Raw genomic sequence first — 15,589 nt, 5'->3', positions numbered from 1 at the left:
ATATACTAAAAAACTCCTACATTTCAACAAAACCAAATAACCCTAGAGAAGTAAAACAAAAACAAAAACAAAAAACAAAAAAAATTCAACCCAGTAGTAAAGCTACTACTAAAAAAAATTAATAAAGTTAAAATTAATAAAGTTAAAAAATGATGCAACTGCTATAAAAAAGAGTTCTCAAAAAAATTAAAATAGAATTAACATAGGATGGGAACACTGTGAAGAAATTTTAAAAATTAAAAATGTTTTTAAGATGAACATGGGGGCCAGGTGAGTGGATCATGAGGTCAAGATTGAGACCATCCTGGTCAACATGGTGAAACCCCGTCTCTACTAAAAATACAAAAATTATCTGGGTGTGGTGGTGCGTGCTTGTAGTCCCAGCTACTTGGGAGACTGAGGTAGGAGGACTGCTTGAACCCAGGAGGCAGAGGTTGCAGTGAGCTGAGATCACGCCACTGTACTCCAGCCTGGTGACAGAGTGAGACTCAGTCTCAAAACAAACAAACAAAAACAAAGGAAGCACCAATTCTACTTCTGAGTAAATCCTCAAAAGGAATTTAAAGCACAGCCTCAAAGAAACATTTGTACACTCATGCTCATCTGCTATTAACAACAGCTGAGTGGAAACAACCCAAATGTCCACTAATGAAAGGGAAAGTGGCACATACATATATAATCATGCACCGCACTTTTCAGTTAACAATGGCCACATGCATGACAGTGGTCCCATAAAAGTACAATGAAGCTGAAAAATGCTTATTGCCTAATGACATGACAGCAGTGGTAAGGCAATATATTAATCACATGTTCATGGTGATTCTGGTACAAACAAACCTATTGTGCTGCCAGTCATATAGAAGTATAATGTGGCCGGGCGCGGTGGCTCAAGCCTGTAATCCCAGCACTTTGGGAGGCCGAGACGGGCGGATCATGAGGTCAGGAGATCGAGACCATCCTGGCTAATACGGTGAAACCCCGTCTCTACTAAAAAATACAAAAAACTAGCCGGGCGACGAGGCGGGCGCCTGTAGTCCCAGCTACTCGGGAGGCTGAGACAGGAGAATGGCGTGAACCCGGGAGGCGGAGCTTGCAGTGAGCTGAGAGCCGGCCACTGCACTCCAGCCTGGGCGGCAGAGCAAGACTCCGTCTCAAAAAAAAAAAAAAAAAAAAAAAAAAAGAAGTATAATGTATGCAATAAAGTACAGTATATAATAAATGAGTTACTAGCTTATGTTCTTAGTATACTACACTTTTTATCATTAGGTATTCTCCGACAGTAGAGTATATATGGAGTTGTGTGTATGTATATAAATATACAGGTGTATATACACACAAACACAAACTGTAACAGGGCCTCCTTCAGGAGGTATTCCAGAAAAAGGTATTGTTATTTTAGATGACAGCTCCATGTGTGTCACTGCCCCAGAAGACTTTCTGGAAGAGGATCTGAAGGTGGAAGACAATGACATTATCCTGATCCTGTGCTGGCCTAGACGAATATGTGTATCTTAGTTTTTAACAAAAAAAAGTTTAAGAAGTTAGGATATAAAAAAATTTTGTACACTTGTACAATGTTTTAACCAAAACATTGGCCGGGCACGGTGGCTCAAGCCTGTAATCCCAGCACTTTGGGAGGCCGAGGCGGGCGGATCACGAGGTCAGGAGATCGAGACCATCCTGGCTAACATGGTGAAACCCCGTCTCTACTAAAAAAAATACAAAAAACTAGCCGGGCGTGGTGGCGGCGCCTGTAGTCCCAGCTACTCAGGAGGCTGAGGCAGGAGAATGGCGTGAACCCGGGAGGTGGAGCTTGCAGTGAGCTGAGATCCGGCCACTGCACTCCAACCCGGGCCACAGAGCAAGACTCCATCTCAAAAAAAAAAAAGCAAAACATTATTACAAAAGTCAAAAAGTCTTTAAAAATACAAGCTTATAAAGTAAAAAATGGTCAGCTAAGGTTAATATGTTAAAGAAAAAATATTCTATAAATTTTAATTTGTCCAGTCGGGCACAGTGGCTCATGCCTGTAATCCCAGCACTTTGGGAGGCCAAAGCAAGTGGCTCACTTGAGGTCAGGAGTTTGAGACCAGTCTGGCCAACATTGTAAGACCCCGTTCTCTACTAAAAATAAAAAAATTAGCGGAGCATAGTGGTGGCGCATGCCTGTAATCCCAGATACTTGGGAAGCTGAGGCAGAACTGCTTGAACCAGGAGGTGAAGGTTGCAGGAAGCCAAGACAGCACCACTGCACTCCAGCCTGGGCAACAGAGCAAGATTCTGTCTCAAAAATAAAAATAAAAATAAAAATGTAGTGTTGTCTAAGCATACAGTGTTTATAAAGTCTACAGCACAGTAACAACCTAGGCCTTCACATTCACTCACCACTCACTGACTCACCCAGAGCAACTTTCAGTACCGTAAGTTCCATTCATGGTAAGTTATCTGTATGTCTATCATTTTTTCTTTTATACTGTATTTTTACTGTAGCTTTTCTGTTTAGATATACTTAAAAAGAATTACCACGTGTTCCAACAGCCTACAGTATTCAGCACAGTAATATGCTGTACAAGTTTGTAGCAAGGTGCTATAGGATATACCATATAGCCTAGGCATTGACAAACCCACTCCCCCTCCAAAAAAAGAAAGAAAATCACCTAATAACACTTTTCTCAGGACACTTCCCCTTTGTTAAGCAACACATGACTGTAACAGAATTTTATTCAGCCTTTAAAAAGGATGGAAATTCTAATGGATTAGAACATGAAACCTTAAAAATATAACGTTAAGCAAAATAAGCCACAAAATAATCCACAAGACCAAAACTTAAGTTTTCTTATATGAGGTACCCAGATTAGTAAAATTCATAGAGAATGGTGCTTGTCAAGAGGCTGGGTGGACTGGGGAATAAGGTTTTAAAAAGTATAGACTTAGTTTCATAAATTGAAAAGACTTCTAGATATTCATTGCACAATGTGAATGACTAACAGTACTGAACCATACACTTTAACATGGTTATGATGTTAGATTTTATCTGTATTCTACGAGAATACTTTCTTAAAAACATAGGTTCCAGTGCTAAATCAGAGTAGATTTCTGTGTGAAGTCTTTCCATATCTGCTTTATATACACATTCTTTATCTGGTGTGAACTTTCTGGTGCTGAATGAGATGAGAATTTTGGTTAAAGACTCTCCCACATTCACTACACTGATAAGGTCTCTCTCCAGTGTGAATTCTCCGATGTTTAATGAGGCTGGAGTTGTATCTAAAGACTTTCCCACATTCACTGCATTCATAAGGCTTTTCTCCAGTATGAACCCTCTGATGACTAATGAGCGTGGAGCTGTCCATAAAAAATTTCCCACATTTGCTGCATTTAAAAGTTCTTTCCCTAGTGTGAACTTTTTGGTGCCGAATGAGGTGGGAATTTTGGCTAAAAACTCTCCCACACTCAGTGCACTCAAAAGACCTTTCTCCAAAGTGATTTCTCCGATGTCTAATATGATTTGAATTGTGCCTAAAGAATTTCCCACATTCACTACACTCATAAGGCCTTTCACCAGTGTGAATTCTCTGGTGTGTATCAAGTGTGGAGCGACACCTAAAGGATTTTCCACAAATGCTGCATTCAAAAGGTCTTTCTCCAGTGTGAACTCTCTGATGACTCTTCAGTGTACAGCTGTCCACAAAGAATTTGCCACATTCACTGCATTCATAAGGCCTCTCTCCAGAGTGAACTCTCTGATGTCTATTCAGTGTGAAGCAATACCTAAAGAATTTCCCACATTCGCTGCATTCATAAGGCTTTTCTCCAGTGTGAACTCTCTGATGAATAATGAGTGTGGAAGTGTCCATAAAGAATTTCCCACATTCACTACATTCATAAGGCTTTTCTCCAGTGTGAACTTTCTGATGTCTAATGAGTGTGGAACGGTATCTAAAGAATTTCCCACATTCGTTGCATTCATAAGGTTTTTCTCCAGTATGAACTCTCTGGTGAATAATGAGTGTGCAGCTGTCCATAAAGAATTTCCCACATTCACAGCAATAAAAAGGCCTTTCTCCAGTGTGAACTTTCTGATGTCTAATGAGTGCTGAACTATACATAAAGTATTTCCCACATTCATTGCATCCATAAGGCCGTTCTCCAGTATGAATTTTCTGGTGACCAACAAGGTGAGCCTGTGTAAGGAAAGCCTTCCCACATTCACTACACAGATAAGGCCTTGGCCTGGTGTGAATCCTCTGGTGCTGAAGTAGGTGAGACTTTCTAAGGAAAGCTTTCCCACATTCACTGCACTCATAAGGCCTTTCTCCAGTGTGAATTTTCTGGTGTTGAACAACATTATATTTGAGGCTGAAGGCTTTTCCACATTCACTACACTTATAAGGCCTTTCTCCAGTATGATTTCGCTGATGTTTAATAAGGTCGCAGTTGTACCTAAAAAATTTGCCACATTCACTGCACTCATAAGGCCTTTCCTCTGTGTGGATTTTCTGGTACTCAAACAGCATATGCTGGTGGCAAAAGTCTTTTCCACATTGGCTGCAGCTATAATCATTCTGTCCACTTTGAAAGGCCTCCACACCATGAGTGTCCCTGTGTGGCTTCCACCCACTGGGAAGAGCCTGTTGTTGAAGATCTGAATCACCAGTAAAATCCTTGCCACCCTGCATGCATGTGAAGTTCCTCTTTGCCAGGTGAACACTGTCATTCACAAACGAAGGCCTCCCTTCATCACTTCTGGTGAGCTTCTCTCTAAAATGCTCCTTTTGGTGCAGGTAAAGCTCAGCTGTATGCTTGGGGTGTGTTCCGTCATGCTCAGCCAGGTGCAGGATGTCCTTCAGAAGTGAGCTACATGTCTCACAGGGCTGGGCCTTCTGGGTGCACAAAGCTGGCTTTAGAATTGTGATCTGTGACACACCTACGGAAGCACACTGCTTGAAAGGTGCCTCCTCATCCTTGGCTCCATGCCAACAACCTAGGAACAGAAATGCTGGTGAAGTGCATGTTGACTTTGGAGGGAGGAGGCAGCCCCTAAACAAATGTCTGTCAGACCAATTCACAAATAAGACCACGAGACTGGTGATAGGCACGGGACACTAAAGCCAGTGAGAGGAAAGCCTTCTGGGCAGAACCGGGCCTGACAGAAACCCATAACGAAAGTCCTGATGATAGGGAACAACATAGGGTGCACAGTGCAGAGCATAGAAGTGGAGTCCCCAAGTTACTCCTCAGTAAATGGCTTTCAACAGGCCATAGCTGCTGGTGAACAATGTGTGGAAGGCTGTGTCCAGACCCAGAGAGATCTGATGTGACAGTGGAGCTGGTGTTCAGGGACGACTGAAGTATACATCCACAACTCACAACACCTTAAGTACAGGTCACATGTTGGAGGGCACTATCAAGGGAATAGTAGAAGGCAACAGGTGGCTAGGTGCGGTGGCTCACACCTCTAACCCCAGAACTTTGGGAGGCCAAGGAGGGCGGATCAGCTGAGGTCAGGGCTTCGAGCCCAGCCTGACCAACATGGAGAAACACCATCTCTACTAAAAATACAAAATTAGCCAGGCGTGGTGGCGCATGCCTGTAATCCCATCTATTTGAGATGCTGAGGCAGGAGAATCGCTTGAACCGGGGAGGCGGAGGTTGCACTGAGTCAAGATCGCGTGCACCATTGCACTCCAGCCTGGGCAACAGGAGCTAAACTCCATCTCAAAAAAAGAAAAAAAGGGAACAGGTGAGAGGTGGAGGCTAAAGAGATAGGGTCAGAGGTGGGAGCCAGGAGATGAAAGTCAAAAAAGAAATCACAATAGGGAAGAAAAGAGAGACATGTGGTGTGGCCACTGGCAGGGGCATCAAACTGGATTGATTCCCAGTGTGATGTGAACCCAGCCCTGTCATCACACCCCTTCCGAGCTCCCATCCACTAGGGTCAAGTCCTTTGGAGCATCTCTTGTCATCAATGGAGTAACGTCCACTCTGTCAGGCACCCACAGACCTCTACCTTGCTCAAGGTAAGCAACTATCTAGGTGTGGCGTTAGCCAAGCTAGGGGAAGGACAACGAAAGGGAGGGGACAGCATGTACACAGTACACACAGCAATAAGCCCAGGACATGCTGCATTCTAAAGTTACCAGAACTTCTAGTGGAATAAGCCCACAGTCCTCACAAGCAGTGACCAGGTAGGTCCCTGAAATTCCCGACACAGGGTATCCCCCAGGTATGTCGGCAAGAAGAATGGAGAAAGCCTTGCACAGAGAAAAGCGTCATGCATTTGGACAGAGTAAACTAACCAGGGACAGGCAAGGTCATTAGGATATTCTTGAGAAACCTGAAGACTTCTGACTTTTGAGCCTCATAAGGTTTCAGAGTGACAAGAGCTAAGCTTCTTAAGGAAAACTGATACAGATCACACAGCCCAGCTGTAGCTGCCACAACACACATGCTGGGAAACTAGGAGAGGATGCAGCATCCATGATCTGGTGTGAGACAGAGCTGCCAAGGAAAAAAGTGAAAAAACATTGCCCAGCACAAGACACTGACGTAGGTGTCAGGGCCTTACCTACTGATGACAAAAGTGCAAAGTTCTCCAGCATCACATCGCTGTGCAGGTGTCTCTGAACGTCATTAAGAATCCCCCACTCCTCCTGGGAAAAATGTATGGCCACGTCCTCAAAAACCATACAATCCTGCCAAAATTATGACAGTTTAGTCCATAAGCAACTTTTATTTTTTGAGATGGAGTCTCGCTGTGTCGCCAGGCTGGAGTGCAGTGGTGCGATCTCAGCTCATTGCAAGCTCTGACTCCCGGGTTCAAGCAATTCTCCTGCCTCAGCCTGCTGGGTAGCTGGGATTACAGGCACGCATCACCATACCTGGCTAATTTTTGTACTTTTAGTAGAGACGGGGTTTCACCATGTTGTTCAGGCTGGTCTAGAATTCCTGACCTCGTGATCTGTCTGCCTCAGCCTCCCAAAGTGCTGGGATTACAGGCATGAGCCACCATGCCCGACCCACGAGCAACTTCTTATTCTGTTTCCTTAGATCTGTATTTATCTACTTGAAATCTAAGAATCAGAGGACCAAAATAACAACCAGCGTTTTAACATTTCTCTTAAAATTCAGATCCCATAGTCTGAATTGCTTCCTATCTAACAATCACACATGATTATTTCTCCTGCCCTAAATCAACACAAGGCTTGTACCACAAAAGGAGGGATAGTCCCTATACCCAAGGGTGCCAAAATCATGCAAAGCACCCAGTCTTAAGCTCTTCACTCTTCCCTGAATGCCTTTCCAGTCAAAACCCCAATAAAGCCTCTGATGTATGCTTTCCCTTCAATTGTGCATCTGCCACCTGACCAAATCCGTGATTTCCTCTGTAGCTTTAGGCTGTGTGGCATGCCCCCTGCACTCAGGAAATTAAAGGAATAAAAATCATTTCATCCAGATATGATTTCTCACCAATCGAAGAAAAAAATTATTCCAATGTCATTGGCTTTTCTGTAATCACTCACTCTGGTTCATAGATTGAACAAGATTGTATCCTCTGGGTACGATCACTGATACACTTCCGTCTCCAGGACCTTCAGTGCTCCTCACCACATCCACACACATCCATCCCCTGCTCAGCCTCCACCCACTTCTCAATGAGGAAGAGACACCAGGTCTTGGTGGCACCTGTACTTGCTCTCCCCTCATTGCCACTGATCACTGACTCCAGCATAGAACAAAGATGAGTGGGGAGAGACTGAAAAGCGCCATCAAAACCCAGCACATGGCCGGGCATGGTGGCTCATGTCTGTAATCCCAGGACTTTGGGAGGCCGAGGCAGGTGGATCATGAGGTCAGGAGTTCAAGATCAGCCTGGCCAAGATGGTGAAACCCCGTCTCTCCTAAAAATACAAAAATTAGCCAGGCATGATGGCAGGCACCTGTAATTCCAGCTACTCAGGAGGTTGAGGCAGAAGAATTGCTTGAACCTGGGAGGCGGAGGTTGCAGTGAGCCGAGATCGCACCACTGCACTCCAGCCTGGGCGACAGAGCTAGACTCCATCTCAAAAAACAAAACAAAACAAAACACTTGGCACATGGGGGCCTACCTTTCTTTTGTCACTCAATTTCCCTAGAGTCACCCAGATCTTGCCTCTCAGATAACCAAACTTGGACTCACCCTCCTAAGTGCCCAGTGCCAGAGGTGGAACCATCTATTCATGCTCCTCTACTCATGCTTTGGATGGCACTTTCCGCATGTATCCAACACCTCCACTCTTCCAACACTAACAACCACCACAGCCCAACCGGGATTATTTCCATGGCCTGCTACCATGCCACTCTGCACATGAAATCCTGCGGTGCATGACAAATGCAACCAGAATCCTATTTGTCCCTTGACTGACCAGAAGGCAATGTTTAGGAAACATTGCTTTGAAGGTCTCTGAACCCAGTCCTGTTTCTTGCTTTGACCTGGGCTTTCCAAACCCACATATTCCTGCACACCTCCTTTGAGTTCCAGATCTTGGCTGTCTCCCACTTCTACATGTATATGCTGTCCCACAAGCAGTCAAGACTTTCTCTATCGCCCAGCTCTAATCCAAAGCCCAGATACACTGACCTCCCCAACTCCATCCCCACCCCAGGCCTAGCAATGCTTCTAGCTGATCCCATCATCTGCCAAAATAGTCTCAGAGTTCACATGAAACTACCCCGGTACAACTAAGACTTGCCACAAAACCCTGTTGAGTCCATAACAGGGTAAAAAGCCCCTCCCAGACCTCATTACCATCTCACCTCTTTTGTGGAGATGCCTCACCATCCATCTTTTTTTTTTTTTTTTTTTTTTTTTAGATGGAGTCTTGCTCTGTCACCCAGGCTGGAGTGCAGTGGCTGAATCTCCGCTCACTGCAAGCTCCACCTCCCGGGTTTACGCCATTCTCCTGCCTCAGCCTCCCGAGTAGCTGGGACTACAGGCGCCCACCACCTTGCCCGGCTAGTTTTTTGTATTTTTTAGTAGAGACGGGGTTTCACCGGGTTAGCCAGGATGGTCTCGATCTCCTGACCTTGTGATCCGCCCGTCTCGGCCTCCCAAAGTGCTGGGATTACAGGCTTGAGCCACCGCGCCCGGCCTTCACCATCCATCTTATATGCCCTCTCCCATCAAAAGCCTCTTATTTTCCAAGGGCCGTGCCCAACATAAACACACAAATACACACACACGTATCCTCAGTCCATCCACTCCCTCATCTGTCTTTGTGATGCCTAGCAACACTATCCAGGTGCCCAATAGAAAGATCCAGTCCTCAGCCTCTTCCTTCTTCCCCTTCCTTCTCCCTAACAGCACTGCCTCCAGAATCTAAAGATGTCTCTTCCTAAATCTGACCCATAGATTTACCATGATGTACACACCAGCTATCATGTAGTAGATGTCTCCATCCTGAACACCTCCAATGAACTCCATTTCTGTGTGTTCCTGGCACCTCCACACGAGTTTCTGGAACATTTTTGACTTGGCTCAAACCTGGTTCTTCATATGCTCTATTAAACTCCTCCTACTACAAAATTTACCACATCTTAGTTGCTGGAACATCCAATCTTCTCAACAAGGCCAAAACTATGGGGCCATTCCTGACTCCCTCTTGCATCCTACCTCCCCAGCTTCCTTGCTCTGTACATCAAAAAATGTGAGCTGCTCTAGTTCAAAACCTACAGAAGCCACCCACCCCTTCCACCTCCACAGCCACCACTCGTGTCCAGTCACCACTAACCTCCACTGGACTGTGGCAGGAATTCTCACCCAGGTATCCTTGGTTCTTCCCTAACCCTCACTCTGTCCCCCATTCTGCAGGCAGAGGAAGCCTCTTAGAATCTAGGCCAAATGACCTATTTTTTCTTTCTCAAACCTTCCCTAGCTACTAACCCCCTCAGATTAAAGACCTAGAACCACCGGGCACGGTGGCTCACACCTGTAATCCCAGCACTTTGGGAGGCTGAGGCAGGCAGATCTCTTGAGGCCATGAGTTTGAGACCAGCCTGGCCAACATGGTGAAACGCTGTCTCTACTAAAAATACAAAAATTAGCCGGGTGTGTTGGCTCATGCCTACAATCCCAGCTACTCAGAAGGCTGAGGCAGGAGAATTGCTTGAACCCGGGAGACGGAGGTTGTAGTGTACCGAGATTGCGCCACTGCACTCCATTCTGGCGACAGAGCGAGACTCTGTCTCAAAAACAAAACAAAACAAAAACCAAAACCTAGACAACCTCAAGCTGCCATTCCGTGCCTGATCCCTGCATGCCCCGACCTCCTGCCCTGCTGCTGTGCTCCTTATCCTTACCAGCTAGAACATTAAGCTACAGTTCTCTAAGCATCCCATCAAAGTCTCACCACCAAGCATTTGAACATTCTGGATCCTGTGTTTGAGATGTCCTGCCAAATCTCAACCATCAGTTGTGAGAACTAGAACCACTCTATATAACCAGGGACTGAGTTTGGAACCCATGTCTGATGAAACTACAGGCTCTCCTTGGACCCAAGGGAGAAAGAAGAAAAGGTGAACAGTCTCAGGATAACACCATTCCCTATATCAGCATGCTGAAACCATCTGGGATGGGTGAAAGCTGGAAACACTCTCCACTCACCTGTCCAGCATCCATAAGCATTGCTGCCACTGCTATGAACCCTGTGGGAAGAGGCAGGCCATGAGGATTAAGACAGCATTGCAGCATCCTACAGGCTGACTGTACAACCACCTCTGGCCCTGCAACTAGAGCAAAGTTATCTCAGGCTACACAGTAAGTCCTCAGGGTTCAGAGTCTTGACGAGGATTGAACTTCCTTGAGTCTCAGTGCCCTTATGTGTAAAATAGAGATTAAAAGGACTGCCAACTAATAGGGCTTATATTGGCACCAAACGTAAGTAGTACACACTATGTATCAGCAATTTCTTTCTACTGGATTAAATATTTTGTACATGTTTTCAGCACAAATGACATGGAAGGGTTTTGAAATTTTGGGTGCGTATTTTTCCCACTTCTTACAGTGTTAAGCAAACGTGATACATAAAACTTTCCACTGCAAGCAAATAGAAAAATTAACATTCAGCCGGGTGCGGTGGCTCACGTCTGTAATCCCAGTACTTTGGGAGGCCGAGGTGGGCGGATCACGAGGTCAAGAGATCAAGACCATCCTGGCCAACCATGCTGAAACCTTGTCTACTAAAAATACAAAAATTAGCTGGCATGGTGGCGCATGCCTGTAATCCCAGTTACTCAGGAGGCTGAGGTAGGAGAATCGCTTGAACCTGGGAGGCGAGGTTGCAGTGAGCCGAGACCGTGTCACTGTACTCCAGCCTGGCGACAGAGCGAGACTCTGTCTCAAAAAAAAAAAAAAAAAAAAAAGAAAAAAGAAAAATTAACATTCAACAACTATTAAGTGAATAAATTTAACTATTGATTACATTCATTTCTAACTGCCAACCTATGTGTACATATTTAGAAGAATATTGGTTCATTAGTGGTTAAAGAAATGTTTTATACATTCATAAATAAGTAAGTTGTAGGGAGAGGATAAGCAAGCAGGTCAGTTCCTGGTCCCATCAGCAACCAGGCCTGCCTGCTACAAATTCAGTTGCTGGAAGATCGCTGGAGGCCCTTGACTAGATGTGAGAAAGCCCACCCCACGTCTGGACCCAATTTCCCCACTAGTCTCGATGACCTTCCTGTTGTTCCACAGAGTGGGCCTGGGGGTCTGCTGGGTCTGCAGGTGCCGAAATCTAAACCACCTCACACCTCAGTCTCCAGCCTAGGCCAGTTCCTTAACCCATTCAGCACTCCGTTTTTGCAGACACGGGCCAGGATCCTTCCTATGACAGGTCTGTGCCTTTCTAAAGGGAGTGTCAGGCTTATGGACCCAACCATGACCTGCCTTCCAAAACTCAGTCCTCTAAAATGCAACTTGTAATGCTCTCTGAAACCTGCTCCTTAAGCCGATTTCTCCGACTCCATTCTATCAGATTTTCAGGCCAAAATAAAACCCATGGAATAGACTCTTCACTACCCTCACTGCTATATTTGATGTACCAGGAAATCCTGTCGACTGTCTCTCTGAGATCCACCCAGAATCTCATCACACTTCCCCTCTACTGCAACTCCTCTGGACCATCCCTACCATAACTCAAGGGGTCTCCTCAGCGGTCCCCTTGTCCTACTTTAACATCCTGTTTTCCCCAACTTTAAACGTCTACCTCTGGGCATAACCCTTCCTGCACAGCCTTCTACGGCTTTCAGAGGCTCCGTTGCCCTCCCAGGTGAGACTCCGCCTCACCCTCAGCTCCGTGGAGACAAAGACACTCGGGATCCCCAGTGCCGCCCGCTCTGCAGCGCCTCTAAGCCTCGCAAGTGCAGGTCCCTGACAGGAGCTCCCCCGCCTCACAGCACCGCGGACACCGGTACCCCACACGAGAACGCCCCTCTCTTTGGGACACAGGGGCCTGACCTGCAGGGCCCCTCATCGGGGCTTCAGCACTCTGAGGAGGGGTCTGGCGGGGCGCCCTGGGACGCGGCACCCACCTCAGTCAGGTTCATCGGCGCGGCCTCCGCTAGCACAGCCAGGGAAGAGAGGGGCGGGAGCGGCAGTGACCTGGACGCTGACGAAGGCACCGACGCCTACGACCGAGTCGGTCAAGCCTCACTCTAGCCTCTGTACAACGGGGAAACCTTTTCTCGCGTTTTTCCGCTCTTTCACCTCAGTCTGGACTCAGCCTGAGGGTGAACAGATCCCAACTCAGCCATATTGACAACACCATGGGGCGTTGCAGGAAGTCCCGCCCACATGCATTGCGAACCCACGTAGACGCCTCTCTGCTAGGCCTTCATTGGCTACACTCGCTGCTTGTGTCCGCCGCTGTGTCTTTTGGGTAATGTAGTTCCCACGCCGCTGCCTGCCCCGCCTGTGAACCTAGGTAACTTGCGTTCAGGACGAAAGCCAGGAGGATCCTCCAGAGGTGTTGAGAGATGCAGTTACGGGGCTCCAAGGGCGTGGAGGGGCTTCACTGGCTTATAAACGGCAAGCATCCAGATTTTCCCGGAAGGCAGTCTAGAACAAGTCAGAGAAATGTTTCAGAGACCTGTCCTTTCAGATTCTGTAAAGCACGGCAAGTTCCCAAAGGACGAACGTCCGAAGGAACATGGCCAACCATAATGAACTGATCTTCCACGCATAGCGATCAGCTCTTTTGTGCTTGCCAAATACACACAGAACGAAGCTCTGGAGACTGTTTTATGATCTTCAATGTGCTCTGCTGGGACAAGAAAAGACCCAGACATGGCATGATGGGGAGTTTGAGGAGGAAAATCTTTCCTTTCTGAATAATCAGTTACTGTCTTTCAGCCTACCCAGCAACACTTTATTCACATGATACTTATTACTTTATATCTGAGATATTTTCCACTTATTTTAAGAAACTGAAACCTAACTGAAAAGGAAAAGTGACTTATCTACCATTATCTGCCAGAATAGTGTGGCCTTCCACCAGTCAAAGCCCTTGTGCAAAGAAAGCATCTTACTCCTGAGATAAAGGTTTGGGAATGCATGATCTCATCTCATTACTGGAAAGTGATTTATCATTTCGCCTGAAATTGTATTAACAGTGTCTGCCCAGGGAGTTGAAATCGTCTCTGAATAACTCTTGTGAAATGGCTATTATTGAAACTATTAATGATGATTAGGTAGTTATCCAAAGAAACTGGCAAAAATAGTTATAGAGAAATATATTTGTGATAGGAGGAAAAAAGCTAAGGTTGTCCTAGAACCTTGAACACACTCAAATTTGGTGTCCAAAATCTGATTCTTTTTCAAACTTGAAAACGTGGTGCATTAACAGCTTGAAGGGAGAGGTAAAGACTATACATTAAAAGAGTTGCCAGAAAAGTGGCCGGGCGCGGTGGCTCAAGCCTGTAATCCCAGCACTTTGGGAGGCCGAGACGGGCGGATCACGAGGTCAGGAGATCGAGACCATCCTGGCTAACACGGTGAAACCCCGTCTCTACTAAAAATACAAAAAACTAGCCGGGCGAGGTGGTGGGCGCCTGTAGTCCCAGCTACTCTGGAGCCTGAGGCAGGAGAATGGCGTGAACCCGGGAGGCGGAACTTGCAGTGAGCCGAGATTGCGCCACTGCACTCCAGTCTGGGCGACAGAGCGAGACTCCGCCTCAAAAAAAAAAAAAAAAAAAGAGTTACCAGAAAAGTAAAACTGAATAGGGAAACTGTGCTGTCGTATTTATTACTCTAACATGTTTGATGAACACTCATTAGATGCCAGGTACAATACTAAGTGCATGGGACACATCAGGAATAGGGTTGCCAGCTGTCTGTGATCCTGTAAGACATGTAAGACATATTTAATGAATTAGTCCTCAGTCCTGTATTGACTTTTGTCAGGTCACTTTAAATGTCCTGTATTCAGCTTTTTACAATAAATTACAAAACCTCAGAAGTCAGAGCTATTTTTCTACCACTATAATTGTAAATTAAATCACTTAGTGGCTATGTTAGCTGAAAATCATACCCCTACAAATAAAGATATGGACATAGTCTTGTGATCTCTCCTGCAGAATTGGTGAGGGAAAAATAAAATGGAGCACTGAGATGTTCAGTAAAGGAGAAGACTGTATTTTGGCCAAAGTCTTGAAATTTGGTTTATCAAATTACAAAAAGAAGGAAGGAAGGAGAGAGAAAGAAGGAAAGGAAAGGAAAAGAAAACCACCCAACTGAAGGTCTGGAAGAGTTAAAGCTGCTCAGCAGTGCCAGGTACATGGAAGCTAAGACGGGAGGATTACTTGAGTTCATGAGTTCAAAACCAGTTTGGGCAATATAATGAGATACCCGTCTCTGAAAAAATTGAAAATTAAAATTATGTTAATCATTTACCAACAATACATCCCTACCATCCTACAATTTATTTCTAGATATTTACCAGGAGAAATTAAACAAATTAAACAAACCTTTTTTTTTTTTTTTTTTTAGACAGAGTCTCTCTCTGTCACCCAGGCTGGAGTGCAATGGCACAATCTCAGCTCACTGCAACCTCCACCTCCCAGGTTCAAGTGGTTCTCCTGCTTCAGCCTCCTGAGTAGCTGGGATTACAGGCATGGCCACCACACCTGGCTGATTGTTGTACTTTTAGTAGAGATGGGGTTTCACCATGTTGGCCAGGCTGGTCTTGAACTCCTGGCCTCAGATGATCCACCTGCCTCAGTCTCCCAAAGTGCTGGGATTACAGGCATGAGCCACCTCGCCTGGCCCAAACATCCATCTAATACTTGGTGACAGGCCACATATCTTTGAATATATATATACCAAAAAGTTAAAAATTATCCAGGCATGGTAGTGTGCACTTGTAGTCCCAGCTACTGGGGAGGCTGAAGTGGGAGGATTGCTTGAACCTGAGAGGTGGAGGCTGCTGTGAGTGAAGATCATGCCACTGCACTCCATCCTGGGTGAAAGAGTGAGATCCTGTCTCAAGAAAAAAGCAAAAAAATCTAAAATTTGCGTGCCTAAAACCGTAAAACTGGGCACACTTAGATATTT

At 45.7% G+C, this 15,589-nt stretch overlaps 1 protein-coding gene across 2 annotated transcripts; it reads right to left on the bottom strand.

Moving 5' to 3' along the window:
* Positions 1-2,681: 2,681 nt before the first annotated feature.
* LOC104680912 (zinc finger protein 17) lies at positions 2,682-12,830 on the bottom strand. Of its 2 annotated transcripts, XM_010387007.2 has the most exons (4): positions 12,571-12,830; positions 10,643-10,683; positions 6,569-6,695; positions 2,682-4,984 (listed from the first exon to the last, which is right to left on the bottom strand). In XM_010387007.2, the coding sequence occupies exons 2-4, from the start codon at positions 10,661-10,663 to the stop codon at positions 3,138-3,140; spliced, it is 1,995 nt and encodes a 664-aa protein (XP_010385309.2). In that variant the 5' UTR covers positions 10,664-10,683; positions 12,571-12,830; the 3' UTR covers positions 2,682-3,137. The 2 variants fall into 2 exon arrangements, with proteins under 2 accessions (XP_010385309.2, XP_010385310.2); XM_010387008.2 differs by lacking the exon at positions 10,643-10,683 and having other exon boundaries at positions 12,571-12,816.
* Between the last annotated feature and the right edge of the window lie 2,759 nt (positions 12,831-15,589).

Source organism: Rhinopithecus roxellana, chromosome 12 (assembly GCF_007565055.1).
Source record: "Rhinopithecus roxellana isolate Shanxi Qingling chromosome 12, ASM756505v1, whole genome shotgun sequence".
In the NCBI taxonomy this organism is placed as follows: domain Eukaryota; kingdom Metazoa; phylum Chordata; class Mammalia; order Primates; family Cercopithecidae; genus Rhinopithecus; species Rhinopithecus roxellana.
Note: the sequence above shows the minus strand (reverse complement) of the source record. Positions and strands in the feature narration are given on the sequence as shown.